This window comes from Pongo pygmaeus, chromosome 11 (assembly GCF_028885625.2).
Source record: "Pongo pygmaeus isolate AG05252 chromosome 11, NHGRI_mPonPyg2-v2.0_pri, whole genome shotgun sequence".
NCBI classification, from domain to species: domain Eukaryota; kingdom Metazoa; phylum Chordata; class Mammalia; order Primates; family Hominidae; genus Pongo; species Pongo pygmaeus.
Window position 1 is genome coordinate 99,965,970 of NC_072384.2, and position 17,302 is coordinate 99,983,271.

Genomic DNA, 17,302 nt, shown 5'->3' on the forward strand with positions numbered 1-17,302 from the left:
ATCCTCCGCTCCGGCCTCCCACAGTGCTGGCAGTACAGGCCTGAGCATACACTTCGCCAAATCTTATTCCTACTCAACTGGCCACAGATAGTTGCTGGACACACATGACTTTCCTACACTGTTTAGTTTTTGAAAACCTCCAAATAGCAAAACACCAAGTAATGCATACCGCCTCGCCCCGTTTTTTCCTGTCCTAGACCATGTACCCTGTTCCCAAACAGAGATGAATTAGCTTCATATCTAACCACAAATTCCCCATGAGCATAGAGATCTTCGTATATCTATAATAATTGTACTCAGGAAACTCAAGGTATGAGGAGAGAGATTCCCTTCCTTCGGGGCTTGTAGAAGACTTCCCATGGAATCCTCTACAGGTCAGAATTACTCACGTCTTTGGGACTGTCTCCCTTTTAAGCCCCGAAAGACCAGATGAATCTCAGGTGAACCTACAGAAACAGGGAGATTGGTATACTCAAAAGTCTATACATTACGTATTATTGAACGGCGACCTGCGGCCACCCCTGCTGCTGCGCATGCGCCATAACTGCCGCTTGCTCTAGCTGGGAGTACTCAGTCCATCTCTTTGCTCTTCGCCTGCTCTTCCCCAGACTTCTGTTCGAACTTCCCGGCCGCGGCAGAACCCACCAATCACAAACGCCCTTCCTCAAGCCACGCCCACCGTCTTCTCCGGGATCCCAGGCCCGATTTCGCGCACACCCCTCCCTTCCTTTCCTTACGCACGCTGCGCGCAGACGTCGGCCTCTGACGTCGTCGCCTCAGCGCCGGCTCCCGGCCGGGCCGCGGCCGCCGACCGTTGAGCCGCCTGCTGAAGTCCCTCCCTCAGGAACCCTTCCACCTCCGAACCGCTCTCGCGGCGGCGACCCATGTGCGGGTTCAGGCTCCTGTGGGGGTTCAGGCTCCTGCGGTCGCCGCCGTTGCTGCTCCTGCTGCCGCAGCTCGGAATCGGAAACGCCTCGTCCTGCTCTCAGGCCAGAACCATGAACCCGGGCGGCAGCGGCGGCGCGCGATGCTCCCTCTCGGCCGAGGTGCGCCGCCGTCAGTGCCTGCAGCTTTCCACCGTGCCTGGAGCCGATCCGCAGCGCAGCAACGAATTGCTCCTGTTGGCGGCGGCCGGGGAGGGACTGGAGCGGCAGGACCTCCCTGGGGACCCAGCGAAGGAGGAGCCGCAGCCGCCGCCCCAGCATCACGTCCTCTATTTCCCTGGGGATGTGCAGGTAATTCGGGGCCTGCCTGGGTATCTGTTCCCTTTTGTCGTGTATACGTACGCGGTCACTGATTCTTCCCTCGTGGCTGCTGCCTGGTTCCTTTCCTTGCCTGAACACACCCACACATTCACTGAGGGTGGCTCTTCCGTTACTCCACGAAATCCAAAACCGTGCCTTCCACGCCCTTGGCGCCCTTTGTCCATAGAACCCCATGGGGAAGGTGTCCAACGAGGGCTACGATCTCGAAAGAGCCAGCTGTCGGTCCAGGTTTCCAAGAGGCGGAATTTGAGACAGGGAGTGACACGCATCTTGTATATTCATTCTATAATTTGGTTTCTCAGAGGACCGTGTGTGTGTGTTGGGCAGGGGACAGAGCGATGGCTTTCAAATTAAGTTAGCACGTAGTGTTTAGAAAACGGTGGCAGTAATTAAAAACCAAACAAACAAACATTACAAAGGTATGACACCCAGTAACCCTAAAAAAGAGTGGGGATGGGTAGAAGAAAAGGGACGATAATTATTAAGCGTGTCAATGTTTTGATGCTCACCTCTTTTGTACTTTTGCTTTTGCATGTTATGTTTATTATTTTATAGCTGCAGGCAAATATCCGTGGTTATGTTGCCCTGAAAACTGGGTCTTAATCTAACGTTGCATTATCTAATATGGTAGCCATTAGCCATATATGGCTATCTGAATTAATTAAAATTAAATAAAACTAAAAATCCAGTCAGTCATATTAGCTGCATTTCAAGTGCTCAGTAGCTACAGATGGCTTGTGTGTGCTGTATTGGACAGCACAGATATATAGCATTATCATAGAAAATAATCCATCATCATAGAAAGTTCTAGACAGGTAAAGCTAGAATATAGCTAGGTATGTTTCTCTTTTTTGTTTTTTTGAGACGGAGTCTTGCTCGGTTGCCCAGGCTGGAGTGCAGTGGAGCAGTCTCTACTCACTGCAACCTCCGCCTCCCGGGCTCAAGTGATTCTCGTGCCTCAGCCTCCCGAGTAGCTGGGATTACAGGCGTGCGCTCCCACACTGGGCTAGTTTTTGTATTTTTAGTAGAGATAGGGTTTCACCATGTTGGCAGGCTGGTCTCGAACTTCTGACTTCAAGTGATCTGCCCACCTTGGCCTCTGAAAGTGCTGGGATTATAGGTGTGAGCCACCGTGCCCGGCCTACATGCGTTTCTTATACTATGAAACTACATTAGTTTATTTTCAAAATTGATGCCTTAAAATGACATACTTAGAAACTTTGTGCTCTGAGTCAGATAATGATTAAGATAGATAGATATATATATATAGTATTTTCTTTTGCCCTCAAAATAATCGACTGGTTTAGTTGACTGCTAATAAAAACTGGAAAAAAAAAAAGAGAGAATAAAGAAAAAAAAAACAACTAGTACTTAGATTTAGGAGAAAAAAAGTCACTTAGTTACTTGGTGCCCTTGTGGCTCAGATTGGGAAAATAACATGTGACATTTCTGACTATGACTGCCAGAATAATTTTGTGGAACAATTACTGCATGCATTCCTAAAATAATGATGATGATAATGATTACATTTATTGAGCATCTCCTAAAGTGTTTTTAAAGTGTGCCAGCCAGGATATGTAGTACAAGTCTTCAGAGGAAGTCTAAGAAGTCTTACATAAAGTTTGAGGCCAGATTGCCTGGGTTTGAACCCTGATTTAGAACCTTTTAGGTATAAAGTGCCTGGACAATTGTTACATCTCTCTGTGTTTCAGCTACTTCAACTATAAAATAAGAATAATAGTTTATAAGGTGTCAATGGAGATTAAATGTGTGGATACTAAATGAGTTCTGGTCCCTTCTTATCTCTCTGGTGACTTTAAAAATTATTGGAGTATCCTAGTCGTCTGTTCTTCCCCGTTTCCTCTGTCTGTGTTCACTCCCTTCAGTCTCATGGCTTTACTCACTACCTGTACACTGACACCCCTCAACATTTATGTATCTAGCCTACACATACTCCCCAAACTTTAGGCCAACCAATTATATGCATGATTATTTCCTTTTGGATATTTAATAGATATCCTAAACCTAAAATCTCTGGATCTTCACCCATATGCAGTCTTCCTCATGTCATTAATGGAAACTTTACCTTCTCAGTTGCTCAAGATAGAAATCTTGAAGTCATCCATTAGAACTGTCTTTCGTACCTCATATCATCAAATCTAGTGGTTTTACCTTTTCAGTGTATCTAAAGTAATCAGAATAACCATTGAAAAATATAAGTCAAATCATTCCACGTCTGCTCAAAACTGTGCAATCACTTCCCATGTCACTCAGAGTAAGAGCTAGCGTCCTTCCTGTTAATGTCCTGTCCTGCAAGGCTTTTAATTATTTCTCTTTTCCCACCCTGTTACCTATCTGACTTGGTCTCCTTTTTCTGTTTACTCTTCTCCAGCCTCTCTGGCTTTCTTGGTGTTGCTCAAACATGTCAGGCACACTATACCTAAAAAAGCTTTGTGTATACTGCCTGGAACAGCCTTCCAAGTAGATGACTTGTAGGTTTATTACCTCACCTCTTCCAGGTCTGCTCAAGACTCTGCCTCTCTGAGGCCTTTTCTGACCATCCTGTTTAATAATCATAGTATATATAGGCTTCCTATCAACTTTTCTTCTTTATTTTTACCCATTGCATTTACTATACTAGTTACTTTTCATTTTGAGTTTTGTTTGCCTTCTGCCACTAAAATATAAGCTCAAGTCTGTTCACTGATATAATCTGTGATGCTTGAGAGTGGCATGTTGTAGGTGTGCAGTAGATGACTTGTATAAATGAGTATTTTTGAGTTGCTTTGAACAATGCATGAAGTTGCTTTGAACAATACTTGAAATGTGTTGGCTATTATATAAAATGCTGTTAGGTTGATTTCTTCATCTGTATTTTTGTACTTGATTCTTTTGAGCCTAATATTTATCCTTGTGAAATTTTCGCTGCTAAATACAGCCCATCTTTTTATTGTGTTGATCCTTTTAGAATGCCTATGGACATTCTATTTTCTTAATTTTCTTTTATTACTATTTTTTACAGAGACAGGGTCTCACTATGTTGCTCACTCCTGTGTTCAAGTGATCCTCCTGCATCAGCCTTTTACAGTGTTGGGATTACAAGCATGAGCCACCACACCTTGCTCAGCATTCTTGTTATAGCTTTATTCTTAATTTGAATACATATTGAACAGAATAGGGCTAAACAGAATTTTGTAAGATAGTATTAGAAGCTTTGCCTATCTTTTTTTTTTTTCCTTGAGATGGAGTCTTGCTCTGTTGCCCAGGCTGGAGTGCAGTGGCATGATCTTGGCTTACTGCAACCTCCACTTCCCAGGCTCAAGCAATTCTTCTGCCTCAGCCTCCTGAGTAGCTGGGACTACAGGAGCGTGCCACCACGCCTGGCTAATTTTTCTTTTTTTTGGTATTTTTAGTAGAGATGGGGTTTCACCATGTTGACCAGGCTGGTCTCAAACTCCTGACCTTAGGTGATCCTCCCACCTCAGCCTCCCAAAGTGCAGGATTATAGATGTGAGCCACCACACTGGGCCTGAAGCTTCGCCTATCTTGATACTGTTTCATTATTTGGTGTTTGTTAATTGGAACTGGTTTTTCATATGATTTTAAGTCCTCTTAATTCCTATTAACTTCTTGATGTTCCTTTTGCAGTCGTTTTGTTGTATGTCCTTTTTTAAAATTCTATACTTGCCCTTTATCATTTGAATTACAAGAAAGCTAAGGCCATATATATTAGTCCATTCTCATGCTGCTAATAAAGACATACCCGAGGCTGGGTAATTTATAAAGGAAAGAGGTTTAATTGAATCAGTTCCACAGGGCTGGGAGGCCTCAGGAGACTTAGAATCATGGCAGAAGGGGAAGCAAATGCATCCTTCTTCACATGGCAAGAGGAAGGTGAAGAATGAGACTGAAGGTGGGGAAGCCCCTTATAAAACCATCTCATGAGAACTCACTCAGTATTATGAGAACAGCATGAGGGTAACCTCCCCCATGATTCAGTTACCTCCCACTGGGTCCCTCTCACAACACATGGGGATTATGGGAACTACAATTCAAGATGAGATTTGGATGGGGACACAGCCAAACCGTATCATTCCACCCCAGCCCCTCCCAAATTTCATGTCCTTACATTTCAAAACATAACCATGCCCTTCCAACAGTTCCCCAAAGTCTTAACTCATTGTAGCATTAACTCAAAAGCCTAAGTCCAAGTTTCATCTGAGACAAGGCAAGTCCCTTCCACCTATGAGCCTGTAAAATCAAAAGCAAGTTAGTTACTTCCTAGATACAATGGGGATACAGGCATTGGATAAATACAGCCATTCCAAATGGGAGAAATGGACCAAAACAAAGGGGCTACAGGCCCCATGCAAGTCTGAAATCCAATAGGACAGTCATTAAACCTCAAAGTTCCAAAATGATCTCCTTTAACTCCATGTCTCATATCTAGGTCACACTGATGCAAGAGGCGGGCTCCCATGGCTTTGGGCAGCTCCACCCCTGTGGCTTTGCAGGGTATAGCCCCCCTCCAGGCTGCCTTCATGGCTGGCATTGAGTGTCTGCAGCTTTTCCAGGCACACGGTGCAAGCTGTTGGTTTACCTACTGTTCTGGGGTCTGGTTGATGTTGGCCCTTTTCTCACAGCTCCACTAGGCAGTGCCCCAGTAGGGAAATGTAGAGCCCCACATTTCTTTTCCATACTGCCCTAGCAGCAAACTTCTGCCTGGACATCCAGGTGTTTTCATACATCCTCTGAAATCTAGGCAGAGGTTCCCCAACCTCAATTCCTGACTTTTGTGCACCCACAGGCCCAACATCACATGTAAGCTGCCAAGGCTTTGGCTTGCACACTCTGAAGCAACAGCCTGAGCTGTCCGTTGGCCCATTTTAGCCACGGCTGGGACACAGGGCACCAAGTTTCAAGACTGCACAAAGCAGCAAGGGCCTGGGCCCAGCCCACAAAACCATTTTTTCCTCTTAGGCCTCTGGGCCTGTGATGGTAGAGGCTGCCCTGAAGATCTGTGACATGCCCTGGAGACATTTTTCCCATTATCTTGGTGATGAACATTTGGCTCCTCGTTACTTATGCAAGTTTCTGCAGCCTGCTTGAAATTCTCCTCAGAAAATGGGTTTTTCTTTTTTATAGCATCGTCAGGCTGCAAATTTTCCAAACTTTTATGTGCTACTTCTCATTTAAATATAAGTTCCAATTTCAAACCATCCCTCTCAAGGTCAAAGTTCCACAGATCTCTGGGGCAGGGGAAGAATGCTGCCAGTGTCTTTGCTAAACCATAACAAGAGTGACCTTTGCTTCAGTTCTAAGAAGTTTATTATCTCTGTCTGAGACCAGTGCAGTCTAGACTTCATTATCCAAATCACTATCAGCATTTTGGTCAAAGCCATTCAACAAGTCTCTAGGAAGTTCCAAACTTTCCCACATTTTCCTGTTTTCTTCTGAGCCCTACAGACTGTTCCAACCTCTGCCTGTTACCCAGCTCCAAAGTCACTTCCACATTTTTGGGTATCCTTATAGCAGCACCCCACTCTCTGCAGTACCAATTTACTGTATTAGTCCATTCTCATGCTGCTAATAAAGACATACCCAAGACTAGGTAATTTATAAAGCAAAGAGGTTTAATTGGCTCACAGTTCCACAGGGCTGGGGATGCCTCTGAAAATTTATAGTCATGGTGGAAGGGGAAGCAAACATGCCCTTCTTCATATGGTGGTAGGAAAGAGAATGAGAGCAAAGAGGCGGATGAGCCCCTTATAAAACCATCTTGTAAGAACTCACTGTCACCAGAACAGCAGGAGGGTAACCGCCCCATGATTCAATTACCTTCCATCGGGTCCCTCCCATGTGGGGATTATGGGAACTACAATTCAAGATGAGATTTTGGTGGGGACACAACCAAACCATATATCCATAGTATTTTGTATTTCTTTAGGTACCTATGTTTTTCTCATCTAGCAATAATGATTTTGAAGGGTGATCAAGATTTTTTTAAAGTATGTGCTTTCCATTTTGAGTTATCTTTTTAAAGCGTTGGGTATATAATTATATGTATCCCCTTTATTTTACTGTATTTTAATTTATTTATTATCATTATATTTTCAGACGGAGTCTTGCTGTGTTGCCCAGGCTGAAGTGCAGTGGTACAATCTCGGCTCACTGCAACCTCCATCTCCCGGGTTCAAGCAATTCTTGTGCCTCAGCCTCCTGAGTAGCTGGGATTACAGGTGTGTGCCACCACGCCTGGCTAATTTTTGTATTTTTAGTAGAGATGGGATTTCACCATGTTGGTCAGGCTGGTCTCGAACTCCTGACCTCAAGTGATCTGCCTGCCTGGGCCTCCCAAAGTGCTGGGATTACAGGTGTGAGCCACTGTGCCCGGCCCTTGTATTTTAAGTAAGAGTACAATTTTGTGAATTTTGGCAAGTGTTGTAATTATGTAACCACCAAAATCATGTTGTAGAGTATCTCCATTATCCTAAAAAGTACCTCTGTGCTCCTTTATGGTCAGTTTCCTTTTCCCAACCACTAACCTGCTTTCTTTCACTATGGTTTTTGCTTTTTCTAGAATTTTGTTACTTTGTCATATAGTATGTAGTCTTTTGTGTGCAACTGTTTCACTATTTAATACTTTTGAAATTCATCCATATTGTTACCTGTATCTGTAGTTTTTTTCATTTTTCTTTTTTTTGAGACAGGGTATTTCTCTGTCACCTAGGCTGAAATGCAGTGGCATGATCATGGCTCACTGCAGCCTCAACCTCCCAGGCTCAAGCGATCCTCCTACCTTAGCCTCTCAAGTAGCTGGGACTACAGGCATGCACCATCACACCTGGCTAATTTTTAAAATTTTTCGTAGAAACGAGGGTCTCATTAGGTTGCCTAGGCTGGTCTCAAACTCTGGGGGTTAAGTGATCCTCCTGCCTTGGCCTCCCAAAGAGCTGGGATTGCAGGTGTGAGTCACTGTGCCCAGCCAGTAGTCTGTTGCTTTTATTTACAGAGTAGTATTCTATGTATGGATATATACTTTGTTTATCCATTCAGCAGTTTATAAACATTTGAGTTATTTCCAGTTTTAACTCTTTAAAAGTTTTGCTTTCCTAAAGGTTAGGATCTATAGATGATCATGCCCTAAGTGGTGTCTCCTGGTCATGTACCTTGGAGCTTCCTGTGCTTTATCAGGCAGCTCTCTTAGGCTGGACCCTGTTCTGGTCATTCTAGCCTGCTTACTTCAGATGTGCACTTTATGTTTATAATAAACAGAAATTTATTTAGCTCATGATTCTGGAGGTTAGGAGGGGCCTACATCTGGTGAGGGCCTTCTTGCCCTGTCATCTCATGGTGGAAGGCAGAAGGGCAAGAGAGCACTAGGGAGTGGGGGAGGGGAAGGAGAGGCCAAATTCATCCTCTTATCAAGAACCATTAATCCATTAATGAGGGCAGAGCCCTTGTGACCTAATCACCTCTTAAAGATCCCACCTCTAATCATAGTTGCTTTAGGGATTAAGTTTCCAAAACATGAACTTTGGCAGACACATTCAAACCATAGCAGAAGTTCCCTCTGCTCTAAGGGCAGAACACTTAGTTTGAATCTATCATTTGTCTACAAACTCTTGGAGACACATGTCAAGATTTCCTAAAAATCCTTTGTTCCTTACTTCAATAGCAGTTTGGAGTGGGTCTCTGAGTTTTTGCAGGTCAGCAAGCATCTAACTGGAGTAGTAAGCATTCTTTAAACTCTCAAGAGATTCTCTTGTGGCCTGCCTCACTGGGGATGAGAAGCATGGCCTTTCACCCCTTACCTCTTACAGGGATAGTCGTGCATTGCATTCCCAACTAGGATGAAAACTCTCTTGAAAGAAATCTCTCTCTTTCCTTAGTCTTTAACCTATTCTGTAGATTGGCCATGGGTAACAGCCTCGGTTGCAGAACCAGTTTGGGCTAGCTCTTAGTAACTCCTAGAGGGGTATCTGGTGCCTCTTTTTAGAATATGAAAGTGTGTTTCCATTGTTCTCAGATCTGGGCTTTGACACACAGTAATGATTCCATCTTTACATTTTACTGCATACAGTTCCTTAGAATAAGCATTCTCCTTCCTCTAATCGTGGAACCTGGGGCTAATCAAGGAAAATACCATGTTTCTAGATTTAGAGCACCTTCTATGTGGTGGGACTAAACTGAGAGTCATAAAATCTAGGTTCATTTTGGCTCATTAACTAAATAAATATATAAATAACTAGTTTCTAGGACCTCAGGTTCCTTAACTATAAAAAGGATTTAGATGAGTCCTTCAAGATGTAAGCGCCTATGATTTCATGATAATTGTATATATCATTAGTTATAAAATAATTGTGCAGAAAGCAATAGCAGAATCCATAAATAGTCAAATGATGGGCTGCGCGCGGTGGCTCATGCCTGTAATCCCAGCGCTTTGGGAGGCTGAGGTGGGTGGATCACGAGGTCAGGAGATCGAGACCATCCTGGCTAACATGGTGAAACCCCATCTCTACTAAAAATACAAAAAATTAGCCGGGCATGGCGGCACGCACCTGTAGTCCCAGCTACTCGGGAGGCTGAGGCAGAAGAATGGCGTGAACCTGGGAGGCGGAGGTTGCAGTGAGCCAAGATCTTGCCACTGCACTCCAGCCTGGGGGACAGAGCATGAGACTCCCTCTCAAAAAAAAAAAAAAAAAAAGTCAAATGATGACCTTCTAGGAATTAGTTTTTTTTTTTGTTTTTTGTTTTTTGTTTTTTTTTTTTTGAGATGGAGTCTTGCTCTTGTTACCAGGATGGAGTGCAGTGGCGTGGTCTTGGCTCACTGTAGCCTCCACCTCCTGGGTTCAAGTGATTCTTCTGCCTCAGCCTCCCGAGTAGCTGTGACTACAGGCACGCGCCACCACGCCTGGCTAATTTTTGTATTTTTAGTAGAGACAGGGTTTCACCGTGTTGGCCAGGATGGTCTCCATCTCCTGACCTCGTGATCCGCCTGCCTCGGCCTCCCAAGTGCTGGGATTACAGGCATGAGCCACTGTGCCCGGCCTGGGAATTAGTATTTTTAACATATATGGCAAACTGCTAATATTAGTGAAATATAACTTAGGAAGGTATCGAACATCATAGTGGGAAAATTATCATAGGACATGAACAGAAAATTAAGAAAAATGAAAACCGCCAGTTAACAATGTTTAACCTGATTGGGAATCAAAACGTGCAAATTAAATCAAAAGTAAGATATTTTATCATAGTAGCAAGGATTTTAAAAAATTGATGCTAATAGCCATTAGCATTAAGGATGGGTAAAGATGTGGGAAAATAAGCACTCTTTTATGTTTTCAGTGAAAGTGTAAATTGGTATTAACCTTAGATGTCTAACAATTATGATGCAAATCTGTATTGATATGGAACCATGCCTATAATATATTTTTAAGTGAAAACTATGTATAAGCTTATTGCTTGTTGGGGGAGAAGAATCCTTCCTTGTATACATACTTGTATATGTGTATGCTAGAGAAAACTGGACTGCTAGACATCAGAATTTTAATGATTATTTTTAATTGGTAGTTATATGGATGATTTTTCTATCTTACCTATACCTTTGTATATAGAATTTTTGTAGTATTTACTAGTTTTAATTTTTAAATAGAGAAAATGTGCATATTGCTAAAAGTTCAGATTATTTACAGTTTTACATTGAAAAGTAATTCTTTCACCCCATTCCCTCCAGTTGCCCATTTCCCTTCCCCAAGGCTGCCACTGTTATTTTTATATATATATATATATATATGCTTCCAGAGACATTCTATACTTATGTGTTTTTTTTCCTTATTCTTTTTCTTTTTCTTTTTTTTTTTTTTGAGGCAAGGTCTGACTCTGTTGTCAAGGCTGCAGTGCAGTGGCAAAATCTCAGCTCACAGCAACCTCCACCTCCTGGGCTCAAGCCATCTTCCCACTTTAGCATCCCGAGTAGCTGGGACTACAGGGGCACACCACCACACCCTGCCAATTTTTGTTGTTGTTGTTGTTTTGTAGAGACAGGATTTCACATGTTGCTCATGCTGGTCTCAAACTCAAGTGGTTTGCCTGCCTCTGCCTCCCAAAGTGCTGAGATTATAGGCGTGAACCACCGCCCCCAGCCTCAGGCTTTTTTAAAAAATACAAATGGTTGCATAGTGTACTGGATTTTTTAGCCCTTATTTTGCAACTCATAGGAGTACTCAGAGCTGCCTCATTCTTTTGAAGCAGAAATAAATATCCTTATACATATTTATTTATGCATATATGTAAGTATATCAACGAGATAAATTTCTTGAAGAATTACTAGGTCAAAAGGAAGGTGTATTTAAAACTGATAGATACTGTATATCACCATTAGAAATAAGGAAAACTCACACCATTTATCTTATTTTTCTGTCACCTTCTATATCCAATCCATTTGCAAATCCTGTTGACTCTACCTCCAAAATAAATTCAGGACTTGACCACTTCTACTCTGGTTCAAGCCACCTTCTCATATCAGGATTATATTTCAGTAGCCTTTTAACGGTCTCCTTGCGTCAGCTATTGCCCCTTCATTATTAGGAGCCAGAGTGATATTTTCAAAGCATATATCAGCCCTTGGCTCCAGATCCTTTCGGAGCAAAAGCCAAAGTCTTTGTGGTGTCTTAAAAAGCCTGATCAGCACCTCTCCTTTTCCCCACACCATCTCTCTGCCCTCCTTTGTGATCACATTTGCTACTGTTGACTCCTCTGGAGCCACACTGACCTCATTGCTGTGTCTGGGTTATGTCCAGCAAGCTCCCACCTCAGGGTATTTTGCAGTTGCAGTTCCTTCTGCCTGAAATACCCACGTGGTTCACTCTCTGAGTTCCTTCAGGTCCTTTCAAACTATCACTTTATTGGAGAAGCCTTTCCTGACCATTCTGTGTTAAGTAATAATTTTCCACCTTGTATTCCTTTTCTCCTGCTTTATTATGTTCCGTTGTACTTACCACCATCTAATATATATATTTTTTGAAATGTTTCCAAGCTATAAGTCTAATATGTTTTGAACTGTCCAATATCGTAGCCACTAATCACTTGTGGCTATTGACTACTTAAAATGTTGTTAGTCTACTTGAGGAACTAAATTTAATAGAGGAACTAAATTTGTAACTGTATTTAATTTCTGTTAATTTAAATGTATATTAAAAAACGGATAACGAGTTCAGTTAATGGAAAACTTTTAAGTATATTTGGAACAAGTTGGGTATGTGAGTTTACTTTTTCAGCTGTAAATTTTATGAGATTCAAATTCAGATCAAGTATTTCTGATAAAATTTAGCATCCAAATTGAGATGTACTGTAAGTACGAAATACACACTGGATTTCAAAGACTTAGGAAGGAAAAAAGAATGTTAAGAATCCTCCAGTAATTTTTAATATTGGTTACATGTTGAGATTGTGATATTTTGGATATATTTAGCTCAAAAGAAATGATTAAAATTAGTTTCACCTGTTAACTTTTTACTTTTTAAAATCTGGTGCTTGAAAATTTTAAATGTGGCTCATGTTTTATTTCTGTTGTAGATATAAACATTTATTTCTTGTTGTAGACAAGTAAATAGAATGCTGCTCTATTTACTTGTGGAGTTGTTTATTGTGTATCTCTGCAGTAGAATGTGAGCTCCATGTGAACAAGGGTTTAGTCTGTTTTGCTCCCTGCCCAACTGGTAGGTATCCAGTAAATTTTATAGAACAAATGAATAAATTTGAATGAATCACCTCCTCTTTAAAAAAAAGTCAGTATGAGTAAAATTAAAAGGAAAACAATTTATATGCATGTCCTAGGACCTAAACAAAAAGTTATGGTTAGTGTATATGGAATGCTTATAAATAAGGTGTAAATACAAAAGGGCAAAGGAGGCTGGGTATGGTGGCTCATGCCTATAATACCAATACTTTGGGAGAATGAGGTAGGAGGATGGTTTAGCCCAGGAGTTTGAGACCAGCCTGTGCAACAAAGTGAGACCTTCTCTCTACAAAGAATAAAAACGTTAGCCACATGTGATGATACGTACCTGTGGTCCCAGCTACTCCGGAGGCTGAGGAGGGAGGATTGCTTGAGCCTGATAAGTCAAGGCTGCAGTGAGCCATAATGCCACTGCACTCCAGCCTGGACGACAGAGTGAGATCCTGTCTCACACAAAAAATGGGGAATGGGGGGCAAAGGATATGAAAAGGCAAGAGTAGAAATCCAGACTTAAATTACAAATATTCTTTGACCCAGTTTTTCCATATCTAGGAATTTAAGGATATAATCACAGATGTGTACAAAGAGTTTTCTATAATGTTTATTGCAGCTTTGTGTATAATACTAAATTTGAAATTGAACATAGTGTTCAGGTTGCTAGAGAAATCCAAAGAGGGAGCGATATAGAATGGCAACTTAGGGAAATATTTTAAGATTCTGTGTTGGTCAAAAAGTCTATCTAGTGAACCAAATTTATATTTTCAGTTGATGTGTTAGGAAAATTGATTATATGTATATACTAAATAAAATTTGTTAAACATACCTATAACCCTTCAAAATTAAACTTTTAAAAACTTTTTACTGTTTCATGTAGGTATAACTTATTTCCTTGTCTCTTGATAGATTTCAGGCTTAAACTGAGGAAGTAATTGGTTCAAAAATCTTATTACTAGAAAGTAATGACAAATTTATAGTTTTCATTTCTAGTGTGCATTAACCATAGGTCATTGTAACATCCTTTCTCTACAATAAAAATGGAAACTATTTTGTGGAAATTTTATGTAAATATGTACTTAATACTTATTTCATCTTTCTTACCTTTCAGAATTACCATGAAATTATGACTCGTCATCCTGAGAATTATCAATGGGAAAACTGGAGTCTAGAAAATGTTGCTACCATTTTAGCCCACCGGTTCCCCAATAGTTATATTTGGGTGATAAAATGTTCCCGAATGCATTTGCACAAATTCAGCTGCTATGACAATTTTGTGAAAAGTAACATGTTTGGTGCCCCAGAACACAACACTGACTTTGGAGCTTTTAAGCACCTTTATATGTTATTAGTTAATGCTTTTAATTTAAGTCAGAATAGTTTATCAAAGAAAAGTTTGAATGTTTGGAATAAGGATTCCATAGCATCTAACTGTAGATCCAGTTCTTCTCATACTACGAATGGTTGCCAGGGAGAAAAAGTGAGGACCTGTGAAAAATCTGATGAGTCTGCCATGAGTTTTTATCCACCATCACTAAATGATGCATCTTTTACTTTGATTGGATTCAGTAAAGGTTGTGTTGTTTTGAATCAGTTGCTTTTTGAATTGAAAGAAGCCAAGAAAGACAAGAACATAGATGCTTTTATCAAAAGCATAAGAACAATGTATTGGCTGGATGGTGGTCATTCTGGAGGAAGCAATACTTGGGTTACTTATCCAGAAGTCTTGAAAGAATTTGCACAAACAGGGATTATCGTTCACACTCATGTAACACCTTACCAAGTACGTGATCCAATGAGATCTTGGATTGGAAAGGAGCACAAGAAATTTGTTCAGATACTTGGGGATTTTGGTATGCAGGTGACTAGCCAAATTCATTTTACAAAGGAAGCTCCTTCCATAGAGAATCACTTCAGGGTTCATGAAGTATTTTGAGATTACAGATATATTAATGAACTTGTTCAGTGGAAGAACATAAGCACTTTCGAGTGTTATAAATTCAGATAATGGGATGTAATTCATAGCTGCGTTGTCAGTTTTGGGGTATGGGGGGAAGCACACATTCCTAAAATGTGAGTGTAATGTGCAATAGTATTTTTTGCTTGTGAATGTGAGCAGTTATTTGGATTGAGTTAGAATTAGTTAATTTGAAATCTAACAAGGTGGTTTGTAATAATCCTGAGGAGATATAAGACCCTTAAAATGAAAGTTACAACATTGTTCTTATAAAAGGTAACTAAAATTGTTACTGTTGGAAATAACTGATTTTCTGAGTAATGTTTTAAACTAATTTGGTGACATTTTAACAGTAATTAGCTATTTTGAGTGGAAATATTTTCATTTCTCTTCAAACAAAAGCAAAGGTACGATGCTGTTTTCTATCATTTTGGAATAACTGCACCCTGCCTCTTGTGTTTTTGTAAACTCCTTCACTCATTCTTTAATGTGTCACCAAGTACTTTTCTCATGAGAGTCAACATATATTTGTTTCCATATGTCCAAAAGTGTACAATAGTGTAAAGGTGGTTTTTAAAAACATAGCCAGGTGTGGTGGCACGTGCCTTTAGTTCCAGCTACTCAGGAGGCTAAGGCAGGAGAATTGCTTGAGCCCAGGCTGTGGTTCACCATGATTGTGTTTGTGACTAGCTGCACTCCAACCTGGGCAACATAGTGAGACTTCATCTCTAAAACAAAATAAAACAAAATTACACTTAAGCACTATTGTTTAATTTTTAATTGTCAGTTTTTCATTATTTTGGATAAGACATTCTGGGGTTTCTTGAATCTTGTCCAAAAACCAGTTGTTTTGGAAAATTGCTTTAAATTGAGCATATTTATGTATATTGGATAAAAATGTACTACAGAGCAAATTTCAAATTTTTCATTATATCAGTCTTTTTGAAAGGATCAACTTGGATAAAATAAATATATAATGCTCTATTTGTTAGAGCTGTATTAAAAAGGAAACAGATTCCATAGATCTAAGTCAGTGTTTCTCCAGAAGCATGATTTTGTCTGCCAAAAGAAAATAGCTCTCTTTGGCCAAAATGCAAAATTACATTGCTATAAGAAAAGTTACAAGGGAAAGTTTGAAGACACAAATGATTTAATTTTGGCTCAAAAACTGAATTTGCTTAACACTGCTACATAATTTGGGTGAAGTTTCCTTCTGCCCGTTTTTCTTGACCTAGATAAATACACTTTGAGAAATCCAGATCTAATGAATGTCAGCCAACATTGACATTGTAATTGGGTGATTACAATAAAAGGTGAGCAGTTTGTTGTTTATTAATAATTAGCTTTTGCAGGTCATGAAATAGCAGGGAAGTAACATGCTGCTTTAGGACTAAAAAAAAAAAAAAAAGACACTGAAGCTTAATACCTTAATGACCCAGAAGACAGATTTATAAAGCCATATAGAATAAAAATGTTAATTTCTTGGTTTCTTCCCAGAATTATATTTTAATGACTCTATAAATACATTCCAAATATTCAGAGACTCATGAGAAAGGATTCTTAACAAATGTTTAAAAAATAACATCTCTTTTTGGTGTTTTAACACTTAATTTTATAAACTGCAGAACAGCATCTCTAAATGGCTTTTTTTTTTTTTAAAGACAAAGTAGTAGTATGTTGCTTCAGTTTCTTTAAATACCTCCTGTTTCTTTTGAGACCAAAAATTCCCATCAAGGAAATAAATCAGCCTGATTTTAACATTTTACATATTACATTGCCTTTAAGCACTATGATTGGATGGCTTTTTTTCTATTTGTTTAATAATCCTTGGTTAAATTCATATGTATCTAAAGTAAAATAGCTGGGTTACTGAATTCTATAAGGGGAAGAAAAAGCATTTATTTTCACATGATTAACTGAAATGGAAAAGTAAGACATTTAGCAGAATAATTCATTTAACAATAATTTTTAAAAATCAGACATATTTAAAAATCTAGGTTGTCTATCCAGTATGTGAATGCTTAATTATAATTGTTACATGTTGAATGAGTATTAAGAGTAACTCACCAGGCACCCAAAACTGCCATCATAGCAAAATGAGACAGTAAGAAAAAATATTTTCTGGAATGAAAATATATTCAAGTTGATCCATATTCAGATGTTTTCTGTTTAATACTTCAGATTGGTCCTTTGTCCACATTTGTTTAAAACTTACTGTAATGTTAATTTATACTTTTGGATTGTGCCTTTGTCATGAGTTGAGAAAAGTAGTCCTACAAATAATGTGAAAGTTGTTACCACCACAGCATGAATGTATAATTGTATTAAAGTTGATCATCCACAGAA

The 17,302-nt window shown here is 40.0% G+C and overlaps 1 protein-coding gene across 1 annotated transcript; it reads left to right on the forward strand.

The window, feature by feature from the left end:
• The first annotated feature begins 744 nt into the window (after positions 1 to 744).
• Positions 745 to 17,302, forward strand: C11H2orf69 (chromosome 11 C2orf69 homolog). The gene is made up of 2 exons (XM_054477600.2): positions 745 to 1,235; positions 14,111 to 17,302. The coding sequence occupies exons 1-2, from the start codon at positions 885 to 887 to the stop codon at positions 14,933 to 14,935; spliced, it is 1,176 nt and encodes a 391-aa protein (XP_054333575.1). The 5' UTR covers positions 745 to 884; the 3' UTR covers positions 14,936 to 17,302.

Bases quoted from the DNA above. Each gene is read 5' to 3' on its own strand.
- C11H2orf69 (XM_054477600.2), top strand. From the start codon at position 885: ATGTGCGGGTTCAGGCTCCTGTGGGGGTTCAGGCTCCTGCGGTCGCCG. The intron at 1,236-14,110 runs GTAATTCGGGGC...CTTACCTTTCAG, and splicing joins ATTTCCCTGGGGATGTGCAG to AATTACCATGAAATTATGAC.